The sequence below is a fragment of the Sciurus carolinensis genome, chromosome 13 (genome assembly GCF_902686445.1).
Source record: "Sciurus carolinensis chromosome 13, mSciCar1.2, whole genome shotgun sequence".
NCBI classification, from domain to species: domain Eukaryota; kingdom Metazoa; phylum Chordata; class Mammalia; order Rodentia; family Sciuridae; genus Sciurus; species Sciurus carolinensis.
In genome coordinates, this window is record NC_062225.1 from 52,809,639 (window position 1) to 52,833,345 (window position 23,707).

The 23,707-nt window shown below is 34.7% G+C and overlaps 1 protein-coding gene across 36 annotated transcripts in view; it reads left to right on the forward strand.

Annotated features, from left to right (window-relative positions):
- Nrxn1 (neurexin 1) overlaps positions 1–23,707 on the forward strand; it is a 1,060,789-nt gene that overhangs the window by 747,272 nt on the left and 289,810 nt on the right. For all 36 annotated transcript variants that reach the window (XM_047521996.1, XM_047521998.1, XM_047521995.1 and 33 more), the window contains one exon: positions 12,558–12,739. In XM_047521996.1, coding sequence (XP_047377952.1) covers positions 12,558–12,739 — 182 coding nt within the window. The remainder of the gene's footprint in view (positions 1–12,557; positions 12,740–23,707) is intronic.

Here is a 23,707-nt window from a genome sequence, read left to right on the forward strand (position 1 = left end):
AGCATTATTGTTACACATCTGACTAAAATCATCACTTCAGTAGCATCTACCCAAAAGTCATATGGCTATGACTTAAGTATCCCAAAGAAGAAACAGAAAGTCATGTCATCCTTTGATAAATGATTTAGAATATTTGAGAAAAAAGGAATTGAAGTCTTAATAATTAATTCTAATTAGTGATTGATGATAGTAAGCAGACTATACTGAGTTAGAAATGGTCTCTTTCCCATAAGAGCTGTAAAACTTAATTTAAATCACTTCAAAGACAGATGGCATACAAACTTCATTTGAATACAATAACCAATTTAAAATGAATTAAACATATAAAAATGAGCCCAGCACTGCAGATTGTTTAAATTGGAAGCCTATTTCTCCCCGGAGGGTCGTATGGTTTCTGTCCTATGGGTCTTTCTCAACCATTTCCATAGAAGCGCTTTGAAGCCTCCTCAACTTAAAGACCATGTTTTCAACCTAAGTGTCTTTTGAGGCTGGGGACTTGAGTGTTCAAAGATCTGAGGTGCAGATTGAAACCACCTTATTTCTGTCTAGGAAGATAGAATTTTGTGAACCAAATACAAAAGAAGAAAGGTTTGATCTTTACTTGCTCCAGGTCTGATTTGGCACTTTAATCCACACTATAATGTTTCAATCATTTCAACTTCAAAAATAACTCTTACACAGAGTTATATAATCTTCATATGGGTGGTGAAATATAAAGATTTCCATAGAGAAGCTTTTTTTAAAAAATCTATCACTTTCAAAATTAATTTCCTTGTTGAATTTTATTAGCTAAAGATCTTCATGGGCTCAAACACTTCCATCTTTGAATTTTAAATCTTGTAAATATCCACAATTACTTGTTGAAGTAAGTGGCCTAACTTCCCAGTTTTGTTTTGTTTTTTTCTTCTTTTAATGGTTATTATGAAAATATGTGGATTGATATCTCACAGAATTGGCTATCATCTTCACAAGCTGTTACAAAGTGTAAGTTGAAGAATGAGTAAACAGTTACACGTTTTATTTTACCTTTATTAATGTAGCTGCTACTGTTACCTTTTTTTACTAAGCACAGGTTAGCACTTAAAAAATGGGAAATTGTTTCCTTTCTGATGAAAATGCAAGGAAATGATTTGTGATTAACAGCAAAATGTCATCAAAATACTCATTAAATATAATCTTTTTTATGATATTAATATCACATTTTTCTGTTTTTGCTCTGTGACCCCTTATGAGAGAAAATTTACATTTCATAGATTTTTAAAATGTAGTAACATATTAGAATTTATCTAATCTCTTTTTAACACTGACCTTGATTATTCCCAATTTCTACTGTATGGTTTGTTCTCTGTATTTATCTTGGGATTTAATTCAGGAGACAAAGAGGAAATAGTGGTGCTTTAAAAGGCACAGACTTCTTTCTAAAAGAAAAAGCAGTTCCCCACTTCTATAGGTAAATCTGCTCCCTCTTCTTTGAAAACATTTCATGCCCTCTTTGCCTTTCTTCGTGAAAATTCTACCCACAAAATTAGCTCTTCTCTTTCTAGAACCCTATTAATTGTTATTTTTCTCCAGAAAACAATTTGGGAGTATTTGGGGAGGTAAATGTATTATCAAGGGTTAGTTTATCTGGGGGCTAGTCAAAGTTTCTATGAGACAGATTCTTTATGTGGTAGACAATGGTTTAATTATTGAAGGTCTTAGAATAGAGGACAAATTAGAGATATTGTTTAAAAAACCTGTTTGATACTGGTTTGTTAGATAGATTTTTATTAAGGACAGGCAGGAAGTTACCAGATCAATAGAGATGACTATTTTAGTGTTTAAATCGAAAATGATGCAATATGAACTATGTTTATAAGAATGGAAAGATGAACGAGAATTCAGGAAGTTGATATCTGATTGAAATGGTTGTGAGAACTGGAGCTTTCAGAGCGATGGCATGTAACTTTTTATCACCTCCGGAATCCATTATATTGTTTTAGACATAGTAAATGCTCAATTAATTTTTATTGTGTTTACAGACGTTTTTATTCTTAAATGTTGCTGTTTGGTGCCTTTGTATTCTCTATCTCCAGTAGCACTCCTTTGCTATGGTCTCAGCATTTTCTTTTATTTATTTGTTTTGGTCAAAAAAGCCCCTCTGCTTATTTTGAATGAAAGTCATTTCCTCAACAAAATATGTGGTTTTCAGTCTCAGAGAGTTTTCCAAAATAATCTCACAAAGGATTTTCGAAACAAATTTTAAGAAGAAATATGAGGTCTCCCTCTATAATTCCCACCATTCTAGCTTTTGATTCCTTTCATCACAACTACCATGTGTATCAATTTCCATACCTGCAAATATCAGTAATATATTTGAAAGGCGTTTGCTAATATTGCACGATTTTCTTAAGCTTCCCCATGATATCTGGGTCCCCCTTAGATTCCAAATTCATGGAAGGCATTGGTTCACACTAGTGATACTGCGGTTTACAGGTGACCAGTTCTGCTTCCTCTAATGTTGAAGTTTGAACACTACAGAAGCACACCAAGGCAAGCATATTAAGCAGGTTTTATTTAAAGGTAATAATACAGACTTCTCCCAGGAGGGAGAAGGGGGCCATGGCTGATGTTCTAAAATCCCAAGAAGTGAGTGCACCCTACATCTTTTATAGGTTAAGGTCTCTTTTGTTCTCCAGTTCTCTCCCCCCTTATCTCTCCTTCCTGCCTACGTGATTAGGCCCGGTTTTGCATAAAGTGAGAAGCAATGGGCAGGGGGAGGGCCAAGGTGATTCAGGCAGGTAAGGACCCAGTGGGCATTAATTCGAATATCCTTGCTTGTAGTCCTTGATAAAGGCAGGTAAATTTGGTAATCAATGGGCTCCGAAGATCTTTGACATTCCATTCTCCCAGGGGCAGTCTCCAACTTCCAGAAGCAGATGACTTTCATGGCCTTTATTTCCTTGATTTGACCCGATCCCCTATTTCTACACTAACTGACTGTCTCCAATTCTGGCTTCACTAGTGCGATCAGGTTGTAGTCTTAATTTTGGAACCATGTGTTCTGACTCAAGACTATGTATCTAAATGATTTTAAGACTAGGCAATGTTTCCTAAGAATTTCAAGGATTTCTACATTGACCTGTCCTGAATAAGTATTATTCAGGAATGAATAAATGTGAAACCAGACTTGAAAATCAGAATCAGGTCCTCATCCCCCCCCACCCCCTACCCTGTCTGTGTTGAAGATAAAACAGCAGAGAAACACTGAGGCAAGAGTGAAAAGTAGATTTTATTTAAAAAGCAGAAGAAAGAGAGAGAATGGGGCGGGGGGCTGACTCCTCTGGGGAAGTCTTGCCCCCTATATAGATTCCAGGTTTCTTTTCTTTTTATGCTTAAGCAACCAAAAGGGAGAGAGCCTTCTAGGAGTTCATTGCTTCTGTTGGAAAGTGGATCCTTCCCCTCCCCCAGAGGCCGGTAATGGGAGTGTTATCTATCCATTTACTTTTCTTTGATAGTCAGCTACCTGTCTTTTTCCTAGTCTCAGTTGGATGAGTGGGTATTGTAAGGGATCCCAGGAAAATCACTCCAGACTTGGAAAATCACATAAGGGAGTTTATTAAACGAAGTGTCTTCCTGCAAGGTAAGTGAGAAAATCAGAGGAAAAGAAAGGGAACGAGAAAGGGCGCTCGCTAGAGATAGTAGAAAAGCGAGGAAGATAGAGAAAGTGAGTAGGAGAGAGAAGGATGAGAAAAGATGGTGGGGTAGCTACTGTGTAGCAGTTGAATTCCACTGGGCTAACAGGGGACCAATAACAGAGAAGGATACTTGCAAGCTGACTGATGAACCAATAGCTAGCTAGGATGTTCACAGATTGACAAGTGGTTGGGAGGCGGGGAAAATGGCTGCACCAGAAAGGGCAGGGGGAGCAGCTTTGTACATTACAGGTATCTGGTTTACTGGATGAACTGACTTCAGATTTGGCTACTCTTCTTGCGCAATTTCTGTTTTAATCTGAAATTTCAGAACTTTGACAATTAAATCTTGAAATAAATAAATTGAAGGACATCTCTAGGCATCTGCAATTCAGTTACTAATTTTAACAGTTGATCAAGAATTTATACAGCTTACTTAATGTTCTTCCAAACATTATTTCTCTTAAAGAACCTGATGGTATAATTTCTTCTCTCTCCCTCCCTGCTGCCTATAGCTCTAATGCAAATCGATTACTGAATTACTTTCCAGAGACTTTTTAATAAAGTTCACTTACTGCTTGAGGGAGTCCAGTTTCGGAAGGAAAGACATAAGCATTTGATGTTCTTAGAATTACTGGTTGTGGAATTCTTTTGCTTGGCTTTGTTTTTAGCTCTAGATCACTTTGTTGTCTTTGTGGGTTTTGTGGTATGTTTCTTAATCTGATTGACAGAAGGTCTGCTAGTTACTTGTTTTTCTTCCTACCACAAACTTAGACCAGGTGACTTTGAAAAGGTTCCCACGATTTTGAAAGTGATCTTTACTTGGCAGCTCAAATGATTAAACTCAACTCTTTCTAGAGGGAATATTTTTAAATAACATGTTTGATAGAAAAATAATAAGTAGTTTTTGAAAGAATGAATACTGCAAAGGAAGCACTAAGTGAAGTTTTACTTATTGCACAAGTTTTCTAAAATACTCTTCACTGGCTTGAACATTATCTCAAAATTTTCTGCAACTTAAATAACTGTGATCTGATACTTCCTCTGTCTCTGTCTCTCCCTGTCTGTGTGTATGTGTGTGTAAGTGTATATGTAAGAAAATTTTACACTATTCATACTTATCATATTTTCTGCTCATTTTTAAGGTTATCCTGCATATCAGCACTATTTAAAAATCCAAATAGATGATGTCATGACTAAATACCATTCATCTGACATCTCACAGAAATTATTTTGCCCTGCTTTTTATCTTTAATGCACAGTTCTTGGGAGAAATGTCTGAAATGCTTTAGCTTTTATGTTCCTAGTTCTTTTCAGCCAAACAAGAGATATGGTGGTTTAGGAATGTTACCTATTTTAATTGATTTTGTTATAAGGGAGAAAAAAGAGAATGACTTATTTAATGAATTCAGTTGGTATCAATTATTGATTATGTGGAATAATGGCTTTGTGTGACACCAGTGAACACCAAGTGCCATCCTCATTCTATTTGATGGTGGGTATTCGTGTGGTGTTTGGTCTGTGCTATATTATCTGTAGTGCTCTGGAATAATAGCCAGGGTATGGACAAGCAGGTCACCCATGGATCCATTTGTATTCTCAAATATTTTATCAGGTGTTAGAGAAAAGCACACTTGCTTTCAGAAGAATGAATATTGAATTTCCATATAGCATACCTTTCCATACATGTCAAAATCTGGAAATATGTATGATACAGTTATATATATGTCATAGTATTTTTATTAGAATAAATATGTTTAAAATACAGTATTTTTTTTTGGTACTAGGGATTGAACTCAGGGGCACTCGACCACTGAGCCATATCCACAGCCCTAATTTGCATTTTATTTAGAGACAGGGTCTCACGGAGTTGTTTAGTGCCTCACTTTTGCTGAGGCTGGCTTTGAACTTGCAATCAATCCTCCTGCCTCACCCTCCCAAGCTGCTGGGATTAGAGGTGTGTACCATGGTGACCAACTACAAAATACAGAATATTTATTAGAGAAACATTTTATTATAATTTTTGGACAATAGAGAAGAGGAAAAAATTGTTTTATTTTTTATTTTTTAAGTTTTTACCTAAGTGTATGATTACTACTTGAATTGTTTTTGTGAGAAGTGATTCCTGACCTCATACGAATCATGCTAGCTTGTTGCTGTTCTATTTTCTTGATAGTTTTATTTGATCGAAATTTCTTATTGAGTAAGCACATATCATTTTTCATGTTAAAATGAACTGGAAAGGATTCCTCACTCTGCTTTCTCACCTTCCAGATCTACTATGGATCTGAGTGGTTCCACCTCTTTCAATCCCACTGAAAGTTTGGAAAATACAGTTAATGCCTAATGAGTCCTCAAGGACTCTGGTGTCTAATACTATCTCTGATTATCATGGAGTTCAAGAATCTTTGTGATGAACTTGAAGCAAGTTTGTGATTTTTGTCTGGTGTTGTAGTGTGTGTACGGGGACCCTGTATGGTGTCCCTTGCTAGGGAGACTCCAGTGGAGGAGGGTGGGAGCACTCATGATCTTCACTCCCTTATGTTTCACAGCATTCAATTTTATAGTCAACAACTTATTTTTTAGAACTCAATAAATTTCCTTGAAGAGTCCAGGGTTCTGATAGAACATACAATTTTCCATATTCGACAAACTTTCCATTGTTCTTTCTAACTTGAATATCATCCTGGGTTATTTTGATCAGATTTGCTTTATTATGTAATTATCTGTTTTCTTCTGATCTGATGAAGAATATGAAATCCATATCTAAACCACTTAAGTTACCTGCCATGTGTCTTGCTTCCTTTCATTTCTTAAGTACTGACTTTCTCTTTCTCAAAGATGTGTGATTGAAGCCCTGTCTCATTCTGTAGTCTCTTGAGCTCTTGGAATGCATCTTCAATTTTATCAAGTTTGCCTCTTCCACCAGAAGTCTCAATTTAGGATATGTAGTCTTTATCTTCTTTTCCTCATTTTTTTTTTTTCATACTCTCAGTTGCATATGTAACATAGTAGACTTCCTCTTCCTTCTCAGTATTGGGAAGCATTGTTATTAAGTTTTAGGTTTAGAGTTGGTTATATATTATAGGTAGGAGATCCTATGACTGTGATTCCTTTAATCTGTTCTAATATAATACCTGCCTTGCCTAAGTTTTTTGATACCTTTATATCAAGGTTTAGAAGTTAGAAAACTCTAGTGCTAGGTTTCATGAAATAATTATAATCTTGCAAAAATTTTACAATAATTTAGAAAGACAATGAATTGTAGTTAGTTGTTGTTACTTTAGTTGTTCTTAAGATTTTCATTTGTTAACTTCACTGGTTTGGAGATTTTTTGCCCTTGGTCTAAAGTTCTTTGTGAGCTTGACAAAGTGACGTTTTTATTGCTTTTGTTTTTTATGAACTTTACTCCAGAAAATACATCTGCATAGGTAGAAAATATTCAGAAAATTTATATTTAATATTGGCATCTTACAAGGTTGTAGGAGGAATCAAAGCTCCCCTCATTTTTTAACAGTTGTATTACTTTTAGTTTTCATCTGACAGCATGGCAAACTTTTTTACTGGAAAAAAAGGGTTACAACATCCTGGTGTCAGTAAATAGAAACATAATGGTCCAGAATGTTTCACGTTGGCTACACAATGACATTTGAGGAATTATAGGCTTTCAAGAAAGAACCTTTTATTCACATACTTATGTTATGGGTTAGAAGCTAATCTTTTCGGAAGTTGATTATGTTATTGTTCAAGTGCAAGAATTCACAGTAACCAATAACTGGACAGACCTGTATGGTTGAATGGTTATCATTTTTCAGAAAGGTTCAAACCACTTGAGGGAATATACTAGCCTTTGCAGAAACAATGTGAGACTAAAGTGGGCACATTTAGGGTGGAGATGGTCAGTAAGAAAGAGCAGGAGGAAGAGACTGGCCTTTTAGGTAAATAATATGTTCAATGAGATCTAAAAATATTTCTTATTACACTTTGCAGGCAATTCAAACATTGGAATTTGGAATTCATGTATAATTTTTACGAACATTTATTGCAGTGTAAAGTGTGTTGACATTGCTAAATTTGCATCTGATGGAGCCAGCTTTGTTAATGAATTTAAAGTGAGAAATATAGACTTGCTACAGATCTTAAATGTAGAGATTGCTGAAAACCACTTTAAGTTTGAGTCATCCATACATTCAGTAATGTGATAGATGCCAAGGTTAGTTTGCAATAAATCCATTAATAGTCATGGCACTGATGGGTTAGCACTTACTATATAGAAACATGCGTAAATATAAAGGCAACACATTTCTCCATGCACCTCTCCATATTGATAAAAATCTCAGAACTGTGGTTAAGATATACTACCACTGCACATTTAATTCATTTACATAATAAAATAAAATATCTTTCTGTAAAAATATTTAAAAAGTAAAGCTAGTTTGCAGTTCATTTTATATATACTTACCTCTTTATTTAATGGTCAAGTGACATTTTTTGCCTCATATTCTAAATCTTTCCATTCTAGGTATTTTATGGTAATGAACTAGCGTTCTTTTTCTCTTGAAAGCTCCCATGTGATACAGTTTAATATCACTCCATCGTCAACTGTTAGTGCATATAATAATAGTGCATATAAATAATACTGTATAAAAATTGCTATTCAAAGAATGAAATGCTGAAAAGATTAATAAAAACTGCCGTATCATTTTTAAAAGGTATTTGATTTGAACATTACTTTCAAATACATCCAACTTTCCTAAAGGCTCTTATGCTAAAATAAAATAAAAATGTTGCAATGTTGTTTTATATTTTACAACACACACACATACACAATCCCAACTGTTCTTTCTAAAATTTATTGGGCACTTATCATATTCTGGGAAGTGGACTAAGGTGTTACTGTGCAACATCTCATTCAATGCTGACAAAGTTCTATAAGATAAAGCTGCTATTCCCTTTTTTAAAAATAGAAAACCCGAGTCTTAGAATAAATCACTCAGTTAAGGTTACATAGTTAGTAAATTATACAGTTGGAATTCTAACCCAGGTCTGACTTTACCTTCTTATTTTCTAAGTTCCTCTATTGCAATAAGTATCTCATGCCCTTGATTCCAAAAGATGCATGTAGGTTTTGAAACTTCAGTCAAATGACTGACAATATTATTATGAGAACAATTTTATAGCTGTGTGGAAGGGGGCTTTAAGAATAAATAAGTTTGATGCAAAGCAAATTTTATAAAAGAAATCAGGATACCTCTGGAGGTAGATCAAAAAGAGGTGAGGGAGAACTGGATATCTGATTCTGGAGAAAAAGGAAATTAGAAATGATCTCAAGATTTGGCTATAGGTATAAAATCATTTTCTTTGTTTTAGTTAAGCCTAAAGAACTAAAAATTAGCTACTCTTATGCTATTTACCAAGTCTTAATACATATTGAAAATGGATAGAATGAATAAGGAAATCAAAGTTGGAGTAAAAATATTATGACATAATTAAGTTTTGTAATTCTGTGACTAGAAACATTTATAGTTACAGAAGTTTCAGGAGTGTATCCCAAGTTAATGTTAATTTGAATATTTTAAATGTTCTGTCATTTCACATTTACATGTTATTTTTTCTTGTTTTAAAGCATTTTGAGGTAAAGGAGAGTATGTGAGCATGAGGTACAAATGACACTTCATAGACATGAGACCTTAGAATGGTATTACAGTTGGCCTTGAAAATTTCAGACTGACATATCCAATTAACATTTTCTTGACCATCTCGCTACGACAGAAACACTTTTGTAATAAAAAAACAAAACCAGTATGCACTGAAACAGGAGTCTGGGTACTAGTTTTTGTACCAGCTTTGCCACTTAACCAAGTATGTAACTTTAGGTAACAAGTCAATTCTTATAGCTAAATTTCCTCAATTTTAAAATGGGAGTAAAGTTTATCCTACTTTCCTTACATAAATACAGAGAAGGGAAAAATCATTGTGAAAGTGATTTTTAAAGTTAATGTCACTATGAAATGTAAGGTAATATTGATTTACAATACTACTTTTCTTAGTCGATTCTGATAGAAAATATCTGAATTCTTAGGTATGTTATCTTGTTAAGTAGCATCTCTAATGTTGAACACTTTTATTTCATATGAGAGCCACAGCATTAGAGAACAGAGTTAACTAAAAGGAGAAATGTAAATCAATCATTAAGTAAATATTAACATTCAGAGATAGCTGGCAACCACTACATCCCCCTTTCAAAGAAATGTCAGTTTTTATATGTTCTTCTATTTTTATTAACATACTTTACTAAAACAGTTAGTATTATTAATCTGCAAGACTTAGCAAGTATAAAAATATTTACCAAATAGTACTTGATGATGTAAAAGTAAATGGCTCTGGAAAGCTCTGGTATTTTTGATATACAATTTATGTATTCTGAATTTTATTTGCTTGCACATTGACTGATGTCTGAAATATGACTTACTTTTTCTCATGTGAGAGAGATGAACTTCTTTCATGCACTAGCATCCAAAAATTTAATGGGGAAGTGCACAGCCTCTGTACCATTTCCTTTTAACAATATTCTGGTTTAATACTTTTATATCCAATTGTCTCATGACTTGTTTCTTGGGTATACCTACCAAAGGTCTATTTTAGACCTATTAAAGAGACTTTTTTACCCTTAGATATGATATGCTTATTATAGAGGCCTCTGAAAATTCTCAAGGGCCTATGGACATGTCTGAGATGGAAAGAAAAGATTGGTTACCCCCACTCTAGCCCAAGAGCTCAAAATCTATCAGGTGTTTAAATACATGCAAATGTGGCAAATTGGTCATCATGGATATTTAATGTATAGATATTTTAAAAACATATTGCTAAAACCAATCCCATCATTATATACAATTATAATGTACCAACTTAAAAACTGTAAATAAAAAAGAAAAATAAAAAATAAAACATACTGCTGAGCCAGGCCTAGTGGCACTCGCCTGTAACCCTAGCTACTTGGGAGGTTGGGGCAGGAGGATTGCAAGTTCAAGACCAGCCTGGGCAACATAGCAAGAATCTGTCTCAAAATAAAAAAAGAAAAAAATGTTGGAGTATAACTCAGTGATAGAGTGTCCCTGGATTAAATCCTAGTACTACCAAAAAAAAAAAAAAAAAAAAAAAAAAAACAACCATAGTGGTGTATATAAAATGTTTACACATTGGTATTACTCTTGGTAGAAACCATTTTTCTGTAAAACAGGATATTTTGTGACCTCATTTTTAATGTTGCTTTTCTTTCCTTGTTTGGCAGATAGTAGGTATATTTGGTCTCCAAAGAAATAGAACCAACGTGAAATATTCCATTGTCTATCTACCTAATCCTATACATATGTGAACTACCTTTTGAAAGATGGAGACCCAAGAAAGCCAGATGTGCAGTTTGAAGGCCTGAGACCCAAAGAGACAATGGTGTAGATTCTAGTCTGGGTTCAAAGGCTTACGAAACAGAATTTCTGAAGGCAGGAGAAAAATTATGCCCCAACTTAGGCAGTCAGGCAAAGAAAGAAGGAAAATCCAACCTTCATTTACCTATTGTTCTATTCAGGCCTGAAATTGGGTAATATTCACTCACATTGGTTGGGACCACCTGCTTTACTCACCCTGTCAACTGAAATGCTAATCTCTTCTAAAAATACTCTATGGATAAACTCCCCCTGTAAGACACACACACACACACACACACACACACACACACACACACAAAATATGCCTCACAACTACATGGTCACCCCCAAGACTCAGTCAAACTGACATGTAAAATTATCCATTATAGTAGGTACACACTGAATACCTATCAGCATTCTTTGTTGTTGTAAGTCTATACTTTCCTTTATGAACTATCCCTAAGGTCTGTTCCTAGGCTAATTAAATAAACATTTCTGTAGTCTCCTTAGGTGTGAAGGAATCTCTCTTCTTCTCCCCTGTGTAAATCTGTGCATGTGTCTCTTCTGAATATTCTCACTCAAGAAATTCATTTTATTTCATTCATTGAGAATGCATTGTTAGTGGTGCAATGAGGTAGAACTTCTGGGCATTTGGACGCTGAATTAAGTTTTTTGATATAAAACTCTCTTTAAATTAAGATGGCTAATTTACTGGTATCCCTACCATGAAGTAAAATTTGAACACTCACAGAATGAGATCTGACATTCTTCTCAGTGCTGTGAGACTAGTATTCACTTTGGTAGAATAGGGGAGTGGGTCTTTATGATGCTGAATAATTTGACAGCCATTAGATGTTGCTGGTTAAATAAGACCTGACTGCTATGGATGGGATCTATTATCTGTATTTCCTTGACATGACTACTGGGGCTTATGGCTGTTCATCCATTAGTTATCATCTGTCACATGTGAATGGACCTTTTTCCCCATAAAAGTTTGATTCGCAGCATATTTGCTGTGATTTGTTCCACTGTGCTGTATGACCCTGTCACATCTACATGCAGTTCTTGTTTCAGAAACAAGCTGATATATGTCTCTGCTGCTTTTTGGAAGCCTCCAGTCAATGTTTCCTACTAAACTATTTTAAAAACTGGCAAGAAGAAATAAAGCCCCATTACATTCCATACTTGTCTAACTCAATGGAAAAAGCCATAATCGACTGTTTGTTCTGAAACACCTGCTGGTAGATTTAATGAGTGTATTAAAAACTGAGCTGCTTTTCTATTTCTTTTAAAACAATTCTGTCCTCTTTCTTGAGCATGTTTGATTGAAATTTATTATTTGCTGTGCCGTAGTTTTTGGGTGTAAAGTTAATACTTTACTGCTATGTCAACCTGACAAACTTGGGAAAGTGGGGATGGGATATATTGGGACTAATTGGTTTTGGTTTTTGTTTTACAGCTGGGACAACGTATATCTTTAGCAAAGGTGGAGGACAAATCACGTATAAGTGGCCTCCTAATGACCGGCCAAGTACACGGGCAGACAGACTGGCCATAGGATTTAGCACTGTTCAGAAAGAAGCAGTCCTGGTGCGAGTGGACAGTTCTTCAGGCCTGGGGGACTACCTAGAACTGCATATAGTAAGTACTTTGTAAATACGTTTTGGCTTTTACGTTTTACTGTTTTCTTTTCATATATAATTTATAGTTTTCCAATTTGAGTTTATTTTTTCTTCCCCCAGAAATCTGTACTGTGCTATGGAAAATATGAATATAACCTAGAAATAATAAAACTTCAGACCTGCTATTGTTAACATATACTTTAGAATACAAAAAAATGTTTAGTACCCTTTTGGTTGTGAATTCCTTTCAATTTTTTCTTCACAAATACATTTGGAGTGAGTTTTGTGTCTTTAGGCAGACTTGCCAAATTAATAAAATGAGTTATTGCTCAGTAGATACTATACCATTTGGCTGGATGCAGGAGGCTGTAATGCTGGTAACAATCAAAGATCTGGATTCAGTATTCTCATTCTTCTTGCCAGAGAGAAAATTTGTCAAAAGTTACATGAAATGGAAGAAAGGAAATGAGACTTTAAAAATATTTAAGGGTGTAACAGAAAATGGCAAAAATATTGTTTCTATGCCATTTTTTTCTTTTTTTACTTATTTTGATATGTGTCGGGAAAATGCCATAGATACTTAGCCATTTCTGTCTCAGGACCATTCCTTTTTTCTTTAAGCTCTAAACTGTCCATAAGAATTTGCCCAGCACATAGTGGAAGGCAAATAGTAGCTCATGAATGAAAAACATTTTCTTTTCTTTTTAAAGTTGCCATAATTGACTTTATAGTTCAGGGACTCTTCCCTCTGTGTGTTCAAAGAATTATTAATGAGTAAGGTACAACTCTTTTGTCTCCTCATTTTCTTTCATTATTTACAAAGTAGCATGCACAGTCTTTCATTATTAAGATAGATTGGTATTTTACTAATATATCAAATTAGCAAATATAGTGAAGCGTCACATATTTCAGAACTCTAGGACTGGGGTTGCAACTCAGTGGTATTTTCTTAGCATGCATAAAGGCCTGGTTCAATCCTCAGCACCGCAAACAAACAACCTCTAAACTCTTCTTATCTTCATTGTTCTTTGAGGTCTTCATCTCTATCTTCTGAAAGTTTCAGAAACATTTGCTTCTCTCTGTGCCCTATTTGATGTGTGTGTGTGTGTGTGTGTGTGTGTGTGTGTGTGTGCATGTGTGTACACACTGGGGTTTGAACCCAAGGCCTTGAGCATGCTAGGCAAACCCTGTACCACTGAGACATAACCCCAGCTCCCTATTTGATTTCTTGAGTATAGTTTATCTAGATCCCCTGCATCTTGTCATCATGTAAGCTTGTTTTGTTTTGTTCTATCCGTATAAGTTCTCCTTTTACCAGTGTTCATGCCTCAAAAGACTTTTGATTGGGTCATTATGTTCTTTCCTGTTGGAAACTGAACTTTAGGCCCCAATTCTAAAATAATTAGAAAAACCACCAAACCACAGAAAATACTACCTCAGACTGTAATGATGTTTTAATTCCCAAAATATTTATTATATTTTCTTAATCTTACATTTACATTAAGCTTCTGGAATTCTCAGTAAGCCAAGTAGGGGTTGACACTGAGCACACAGACTGAATTCATTGCTAATCTTGAAAAAGAGAAAACAACACCTCAGCACAACTATTATTGAACCATTGTAAATTTTCCATTTAAAATGGGATTGACAGAATGGGCATTCTGGGAAAGTAATTTCAGTCACCTTTCAGCAAATATCTAACAATCAGAATGGAAAGCATCTGGGTTTTTGTGACATCATAAATACATGATCAGTGGAGGTAAACTTAACTAGGGTGGTAAAGAATCTTGCTGTTTGGAGTCATCTCAACTTTCAAAAGAGACTTGCTCAGTTCTGATTTAACAGCTGTGCTACTTCAAAAAATAAATAAATAAGAAGGGAAGAAAACAAGAGCTTTTTTCTACTAAAAGAAATTACTTATTGATCCATATCCAATTACACTTTTAACCTGAGAAAAGGTTCTCCAGTGATCACTCTCAAATCATAAGGGGCTATGTCATTGAATTACTCAAACTACTGTTGTTTGTTTTGTGGTCAAAGCGTTTTGGTCTCTAAGAATGGATATTTCTTTCCAATTCTGACCAAATGCATGGACTCCTTTCATAAGTACAGAATTGACTTTCTAGGTGTCTAGATCTTCTCAGAACCATCCACAGCTCTTTTTCTGGCAGTGGGTTTCTGGCAGTGACCCATGAGTGCCTCTTTCTCCATCCCTCTCTTGTTCTTGCCTGAACATTCACTATGGATTCAGAACTTGTCTCTACACATCTTATCTTGGATTGGAAATCTTCAAATTCTCCCTTGTTCCTGGAGCCTGTCCTTAAAAGGATATTAGTTCCCTGGGATTCCCAAATACTGTTGCTTGTTAGCCCTATCTGCTTTTATATCAACTAGGACACACTCTTAGTCCAAATTCAACCAAATAAAACCTTTGATCTCCTTCCCCTTTCTTTCATTGCCTACTAGAGTGACTCAGCCATTTGTAACTCAGTAAGTCCTTCATGTGGATACAAGTTACTTTTTTCAATATTTTAACATAAAACAAAAATTAATACAACACCACTTTTTTTAAACTACTGAAATTTACCTGTAATTCTTTCCTATAACACTGGGTTCATGGAAGGAGAGAAAGAGGAATTAAAAATTAAAAGAGATGGGTACAGTGTCACACACTTGCTATCCCAACTAGTCAGGAGATGGAAGGGTAGGATCACAAATTTGGAGCCAGCTTCTGCAACTTAGCAAGATCTTGTCTCAAACTAAAAAGTGCTTGGGAATGTAGTTCAGTGGTAGAGCACTCCCTGGTTTAATAACCAGTACTACACCTGCATTCACAAATATTGAAAGAAAAAAAAAAAAAAAAAAAGAAGTCAAGAAGGCAGAAAGGTAGGAGAAAGAAAAGGAAGGAACAGACTCTCAATATGATACCTGTGAGTGAAAGAATCAGAATTATTGTTAATATCAAGTTTTAAGAATATTCAAAGGCTGTTTTATCAAATTATTTAAGTACCTTTGACGTTATCCTGGTTTTCCTAAATAAATGCTTCTATATTTATCAGGATTGGAAATTTAAAGTAAAACAAGACTTTTAGAATTTTAGATCATTACTGTTGCTTGATTTTGGTTTACAAATATAACTGACCTAAAAATTAAGTCAGGCTCAGTAGTGTACACTTATAGCCCTAGTGACTCGGAAGGCTGAGGCAGGAGGATCATAAGTTTGAAGTCAGCCTCAGCAACTTTGCAAGACTGCCTCAAATAAAAAAATTTAAAAAGCTGGAGATGTAGCTTAGTGATAAAGGACCCCTGATTTAATCCCCAGCTTAAAATAAATTAAGCCAACTGGTGATTTGTATAATAGATCATATGTTTTATCTATAAAAGTTAGAAATTTAGAAATTTTGGTGATCCATTAAGCTGTCAGGAAAATTTTTGTAAGCCTTCAAAGTCAGCAAAGTATAAACTGTATCCTGATCTCATTGAAAAATCTTATTTCCATCCTTAATTGATAGAGTGAGGCAATAAACAGAGAAGTTGATTGCATTCTTGCTGAAATGTATAATGCTCTTTCAATTAGATAACTTTTAAAATCTGATTGGCATATCATTCAATGAAGATTTGAATATTTGATAAGGTGTTTCATCCCATTTTTCTGAGTGATGAAGTTTGATTTCACTTGAAAATGTAATCACATTTAAATTTTGATTAACTGTACTCTTAAAAATATAACATCTTAGGACAAAATGGCTTTTGAATCAAGTAGCCTAGTTTTGATACATAGATTTTTTTTTTGTTATATTAATATAAATGCAACCACTCTTAAGTTCAAGTCACATGGTATGACTATTGAAATTGTAAGGTTTTATAAAGAGAGGAGGGAATGATAAAGACATGAAGTGAGGGGCCATTAATTTAGTCCTAGATTTTAAGTGATCAATGAAAGTTTTCTGAAAAAAATAAATGATTTAATTAAATATTGAAAATGTTGTGCTTTGGTTAAATATAAATCCTTAACTTTCCCATAGTCAAAATAAATTGATAGACACAATTGGTTTCTATATAATTGTGAGAAAGTCAGATCTAAGTTCTTGTTGACACAAGAGAAAAAATGTAATACTCAATTTATAGCAGATTATTAGAGAGTTGCATATTTTAATTGATGTTATTTTCATAAATCTTCAACTAAGAATTGATTATGGTATTTGGTTGCTTCAAGCAATTCTTAGTGAACATTTTTGTTGGATGAATAATTATCTCTCCTTAATTATTACATCATTTATTGTAGCTCACTTTTATCATGAATTGTTCCCTAGTAATTTCATATCTGCCCATTTCTTTCAAAGGAGATAAACTTTATGATGACAGAGAACATGATTTATAATAATGATGATCATCAATAAGGAAAATAATATGGAAGTGTGATTTTTTTAAATTTATTTCAGACATACTAGAAGCCTGTTCATTAATATTTATTAATCATCTAATATGGCTCAGGTCTGTGTTAAGTTCTATAGATACAAATGAGCTAGTCACTCACTACTTACTTCAATAAATATTTCTTGGATGAATAAATAGACAAGCTGATGATGGGATCCTCATCACCAGGCAATTTAGATTATTTATAATAAACAGTTTGTCTGATATTTCTTGGTATTTCTCTCTGTCTTGATATTTCTTCATCTCTCCTGCTTGTTTACATGTATATTATTCATAAGAACAATGGACAAATGATATAGAGAATCTAAAGTGACTTGTAAACTGTAAAGTGTTTTACCATAAATATTTAAATTAGCGATGTTAAGGATTACTTAATCAATAATTGAAAAAAAATCTTGATGTAATAAGCAAAAATTTGAGCTAAATTTTTATCAGTTATGTAATGAAATTTTACTAATGCTGTCCCTTGTAGAAAAGTCTCTTCCCGTGTTAGTCTAGTGGCGTTGATTGGAGATTACTTAACACCTCTCTGATTTATAGAAGAAAGTGGCTACAAAGGTGGGCTCCTTCACTGTCATTAATATTAAAGAATGCATTGGTTCTGACCAGAGGAGATGCCATGGAGGGCGGAGCAGAGGAAGAGTGATGAGTGCTCTTTGAAATCCTTTCATCTTGGGAGCATGAAAGAGCATTGCAAATTTGATTAGTGAATTGTTGTACATATTTGCCTTAAGTGTTTCTTCTTTGTACTTTGCTGGGCCGGAAGCTGTATTTTGAAACTAAGCTCTCAAATTGATTTTGATTTAGAAGTATACCTTTTGATCAGCATTTTTAGAGTAACTAGAAATACAGTGTATTTATAGTAAATATCACATGTCCCAAAATAGCTTACCAATATTGGTGATGTGTCAAATCTTCCTCATCTTTCTCTGCCTCTGTCCATTTTACACTTTTTATCTCACTGCTCTAAGATTCAATCCAAAGACATCTCTTTAAAGTTAGTAATTATACATGGGTTCATACCTATATGAAGGTAAAATCCAATTATTCCCCTGCAGGCTTCTCTTGAATTGAAATGATGCTCTAATCTAAATGTTCTTTCAACTAACATATGCACTAATTTATAAGGGTTTCATATTGCCATATAATATTTAAATTCAATCCTAAAAATTATATACAGTAGATATTTTGTTTGGTTTGATTCTCACAGGAATTAGAGTGCATGTAACCTATTGGACTAGAATTTTGGAAGAAAGACTAGCATAATGTCTTTTCACAAAGAGTCGTGAAATTCTTATCCAAGCTTTGTGATATGAAAAAGAAAGTTATCTTTGGAGAAAATGTAAACAGTTGATGGCCACATTTCTAGGAGCTGAAGTGCTATCTAGATGTGAGGTACAATGTCTATTTGCGGAGAGACAGGAGACAAGTGAATCTACACAAATTCCTCCTTTCCTCTTGTAAGTCAGTGTAAATTTAAAAAACAATCAGAAAGATTCTCTGAAGAATAATTATATTTATTTGGGACTAGCAGAACATTGCAAAAGGGAATATGTGTACCCTAGTAAATTTGGGGTGTATTTGAACACATCGAAGCAAAGGGAAGTTTTTAGACAAAAATGAAGAGGAATTACATCAGATATTTTAAAACAATAATCCTTGACCACAGTGATGAATATCAAGAGTGGCCTCCGTCTAAGGGTGAACAGCACTTTGCTAGGCAGATGTCCTTGCAGAAGTATTTTTTTGTGTCAGGTAGCAGTGGCCTTTATGCAGTGTTGCAGTCTGGCAGTCTTTTGTGATAGGCAGTCATGTGTCAGGACCCTTCCCTCAAAACTTCATGTCTTTAACTATTTTTTTTTAATTTATTTAGCTTTAGAATTGACACAATTTCATTTTGAGTCTAACAACAATCTTTACATTTCTTTCAAAGAAGTTAATTAGGTTTCTCATTTTCATAGTACATCATTTAGTCTCTCTCAAATGATTTCTAGATTTCCGGATTTTTTGTTTCTGTCCTTGTCTGTTGCTGTAAAATTTAATGAAAGAACCCAGAACTGTTTCTACCTGTCTCTCCTTGATGGATGCACTTACCACGCAGAGGTTTGTACTTCTACCTCACTTTCTCAGTCAACCTCCGCTCTCTATTCTGAATACTTTCCGATCCATTTATATTGTTTAATTTGCTAAATTACTTCTTTGATCATGTTAAATTTTGCTAAATTACATCTCCTATCATGTTATTCCTTTGTTAAAACACATTCATGCCTCCCAACTATGCACAGGGAAAGGTAAATTCTGTGCCTTAAATTTAAAATTCCATGCCCCCAGCATCTGTGATATCAATTTCCTTTTTTCAGGTTCCTTGTCCACAATTCTCTATGTATTTCTCCACTTTGGCAAAATATATTAATCCAAACCTTTTAAAAATGTGTTTCATTCTGTCCTTTATTTCTAACTCCTGGACAAAAGTTATTTCCCATTGTCTCTCACCCTCTAGATTCTACTCAGTCATTAAAGATTCTGATCAAATGTTGAGTGTTTTTAGGGTTGATCCTGGAATCTTCTAGTCTACCAGAAGTTAAGACTCAGGAATCTCTTTGGAAGAACTAGAGAAACATGCCCAGAACTTTACCTAGCTAGAGAAAAATCTTGATCATAGATTCTGCTCCTTTCTATGCTTTCACTCTTTAGCTAACCCATTGCTTTGTAGTAGGCTCCAAGATACTGCCAGTGACAAGTTGCCTCAGCAAGTCCTTTCTATGCCAAGCTGCCAAAACAAGGAACTCCTTTCCTGAATTATTTTTAACTACTGACTATACTCTCCTTTTTTATTCTGTAGCTATTAACTATTTTTCAAAGCCCAACCTTTAGGAAACATTTCCTTTGGCCAATTTGATAAACCACTATGGTTCATCTATAATATAATTCATACTATAGATGATTAGTTACTTATTTCAGTGTAACACATTATCCCACAATTTAGCAACTTAAAACAGCAAACAAACATTTATAATCTTATACTGGCTCAGGAATTCCAGAACATCTATCTGGGTTACTTAGGGATTCTCAGGAAACATAATAGTTAAGAACTCCTGTGCTATGAAGGCATCTGGTATGTTCACTCTTATAATCCTTACGAGAGTCTATGTGTTCCAGAAATAAATGATGAGCAACAGTTAAAGCATATGCAAATAGTTACTAAGTATACAAACTTTTCAGAAGTCTAAACACAATATAGATTGATGGAAAAGAAATGAAGATATTGCACCAGGGTTAATAACTATTTTGAGGAATGCTTGGTGAATAAGGGGTCATTTGCACACTGTTCAGGCAAATTCCTTTTACTGCACTCACATACACGCACAAAAACAACAAGCAAAATGCATGGCTGCTGTAGTTGAAAATGCAAGCAGCACAGCAAACATGTCAGCTGAAGACTAGGAAGCAAGATTATGCCTTAGAATCCTGTTAATACTGATATTGGGTCACTCCAGATGTGAGCAGTTCATTCCAACACCGCGGATGTGAGCAGTTCATTTCACCTAGGTGAATATACTAGGGAGCACTCAAGGTAATAATAGCATAGGTAATCCAAATTATAAATTAGGAGCAGAGGACCGGAGATGATTTTCATGAGAACTGGGAAAATTCTTTTGATATGAACATACATTTTTAGGCTATAAAATGCAATTTATGATGTCTCTAGGAGTTTATTTTAGGAAGCAGTATGTAGACCTTGGAATTCTTATGTCAGCAAGACAGGAAGCCTTTGCCCACTGGAGATGAGCTGGACAAACCATTTAACCTCTCCGTCAAAAACGTATATCCCTGATGGGGTGATGCTCAGCTGCCCTGAGAGATCATACTGCTAGGTTTCTGTGTAGATACTTTAATGGAGGGCTCTCCCTATCAAGAAAAGCACTTCCTTTAGCATGGTCCTAGGCAACATATCAAGACCCTGTCTAAAAATATAAGGGGCTGGGGATGTGACTCAGTGGAAGGAGAGAAGAAAGGAAAGAGAGAGAGAGAGAGAGAGGGGAGAGGAGAGAGAGAGAGAGAGAGAAAGGAAAGGAAAGGAAAGGAAGGAAGGAAGGAAGGAAGGAAGGAAGGAAGGAAGGAAGGAAGGAAGGAAGGAAGGAAGGAAGGAAGGAAAGAAGAAAGAAAGAAAGAAAGAAAGAAAGAAAGAAAGAAAGAAAGAAAGAAAGAAAGAAAGAAAGAAAATTCCTCCTGTTATCTGTCTGGACTTCCTCCTAGAACCTTCCTGCTCAATGAAGTGTAGAAATATAGATGCACAGACAAAATTATTGAAAAATCAAAATTTAATTGATTAGCAAGGCTTGTTCTATGAAAACAAGTCTATTTGAATATTCTGAAGAACCTACTCTGAATTTTAGCTATCAGAGTCTGCTGTTCACTTCCAAATCCAGATCTCTAGTTGTGGCTTCTCTGACCATCACACTGTTATTCCAACAGCTTGCTCAGCATCTTCACATGGATGTCTCTGAGTCTTCTCAAACTTACCACATGAGAAACTCATCATCTTCCAACCATATGCCCACCTGCAGATCTTAGTCTAAAACCTTGATGTATGAACTCTATGCTTGTTTTACAACCCAATTGATTTCTCAACTAATTCCCAAGATATCTCTTCAACTAGTACTTTCTAATAGAAAGATAACATGAGCCATTTATGTAACTTTAAATTTTCTAGCAGTCACCTTAAAAAAAGGAAAATAAAAATAAAATTAATTTTTAACAAGTAAAATTAACTTTAATAATATATTTTATTGAAGTTTATTTAAATTATTATCATTTTAACATGTGACCAATGTATTGCCTCTCAGTTCAGAGTCTAAGTTTTCCTCAGAAATGTTTTATATTTTGTAAAACATACAGTGGTAAATTCAAACACTTGAGTTATTCTAAACATATGTTTTCATAATTGAATCCTTTCTTTAAATTTATATTTAATTTAATTAAAATTAAATTTTAAGTTAAAACATTTTAAACTCAGTCCCTCAATCCTATTAGCCACATTTCAAGTGCTCATATGGCTACTGTTTATTCTAGCTACTGATTTTAGAGTTTATCTGCTTTCTTTGTATCCTTTCTCACTACTTCAGTTTAATGACCTCTTCTTGAATTGTTGCAATAGTATTCTAATTAATCTATGTGCTTTCAAAGATTGTCCTCTTTCTAATCCATCCTCTGTACTTCTACCAGAATGATAAGTTGTAAAACAAAATTTTGGTATTTCAACCTCAGCTTTTTGATATTTAATTGCAACTATCAAAATCAACCTTATTTGGTTCAACACATAACCTGACTAAAAATGTTCACTGATATTCAGCAGTGAGGGGCTGTTCCTTAGTGAAAATCAAGCAGTGGAAGTCAAGTACAATTCTGGGCTCTGTAACCAAAATCTCACCCATTTCCTTCCACTGCTCTGCAAGGGTGTGTCTCAAGTGAGGCTAGTTCGAGGTGGGCATGAATTCCTATCTCTGGGAGGCTGTCAGCTTGAAACTCCTCCATAGGATTCATAGTATTTTTCCCAGTGCTCATTTTACTGACTATGGGGAGAAAATGATTTTCTGTTTATGAAAGTTATATCCAAATTGTATATAGAAATACTTGGTAACACTTCTGTAGGACAAAACAAAGTCAATCTCTGGAAAAAAAAAATTGGGGGAAACAAACTTTTTTTTTTGGTATCTCTTCTGGTTTTGTTGGCAACTTTCTCAATCAGGCAAATTTTTATATTTAGTTTAAAGTATTAAATTCTGATGGCAAATTCTTCATTCATTCTGAACCGGGTGATGTTAAGTGGCAGCAGGCCTCACAAGGGTGGGAAATTTCATCAATTTTGTGCATCTTTTATTCCCTGAATCCAGCATGAGTCTAGAATTTAGCAAGCAAGCAATATGTATTTGATGAAATAGTCTTTGTATACTAGAAATTCTGCCAAATTAAATTCTGTGCTACATTCTGAAAACATTCAATGGTAATGGATCAGTGCTGTCCAGGTCAAAGGCATTGTTTCCTGCAGAAGTTGGTTTGTATTCAATGTTTCATGAATCAGTTATTATACAAATCTTAGCTAACTTCTAGCATGTTTCTAATTTATTTGTTGCTTCTTTATAGGTTGGTATTTTGAGGCAAGAATCTGGTGAACCACACCTTAATCTATTCTGATGGAGAAACATTGGCCTGTCCAGCACATAAGTTCAAAAGTCACCCTTAGTTGGTGCTACCCTGAATGCACAGGCTGTTCTCATCTCGTTACTCCCCATCTAACTCACATACGTCGTTGTTCAACAACTTGTTAACATGCACTTAACAAAGTCTTTTTTAATTTTACTTTTTTTTTTTTTTTTTGGTACTGGGAATTAAACCCAGGGGCACTCAACCATTCAGCTACATCCCCAGCCCTTTTATATATTTTTTGTTTGGAGACAGGATCTCACTGAGTGGCTTAGTGTCTTGAAGTTGCTGAGGCTGGCTTTGAACTGGTGATCCTCCTGTCTCAGACTCCTGAGCCTTTGGGATT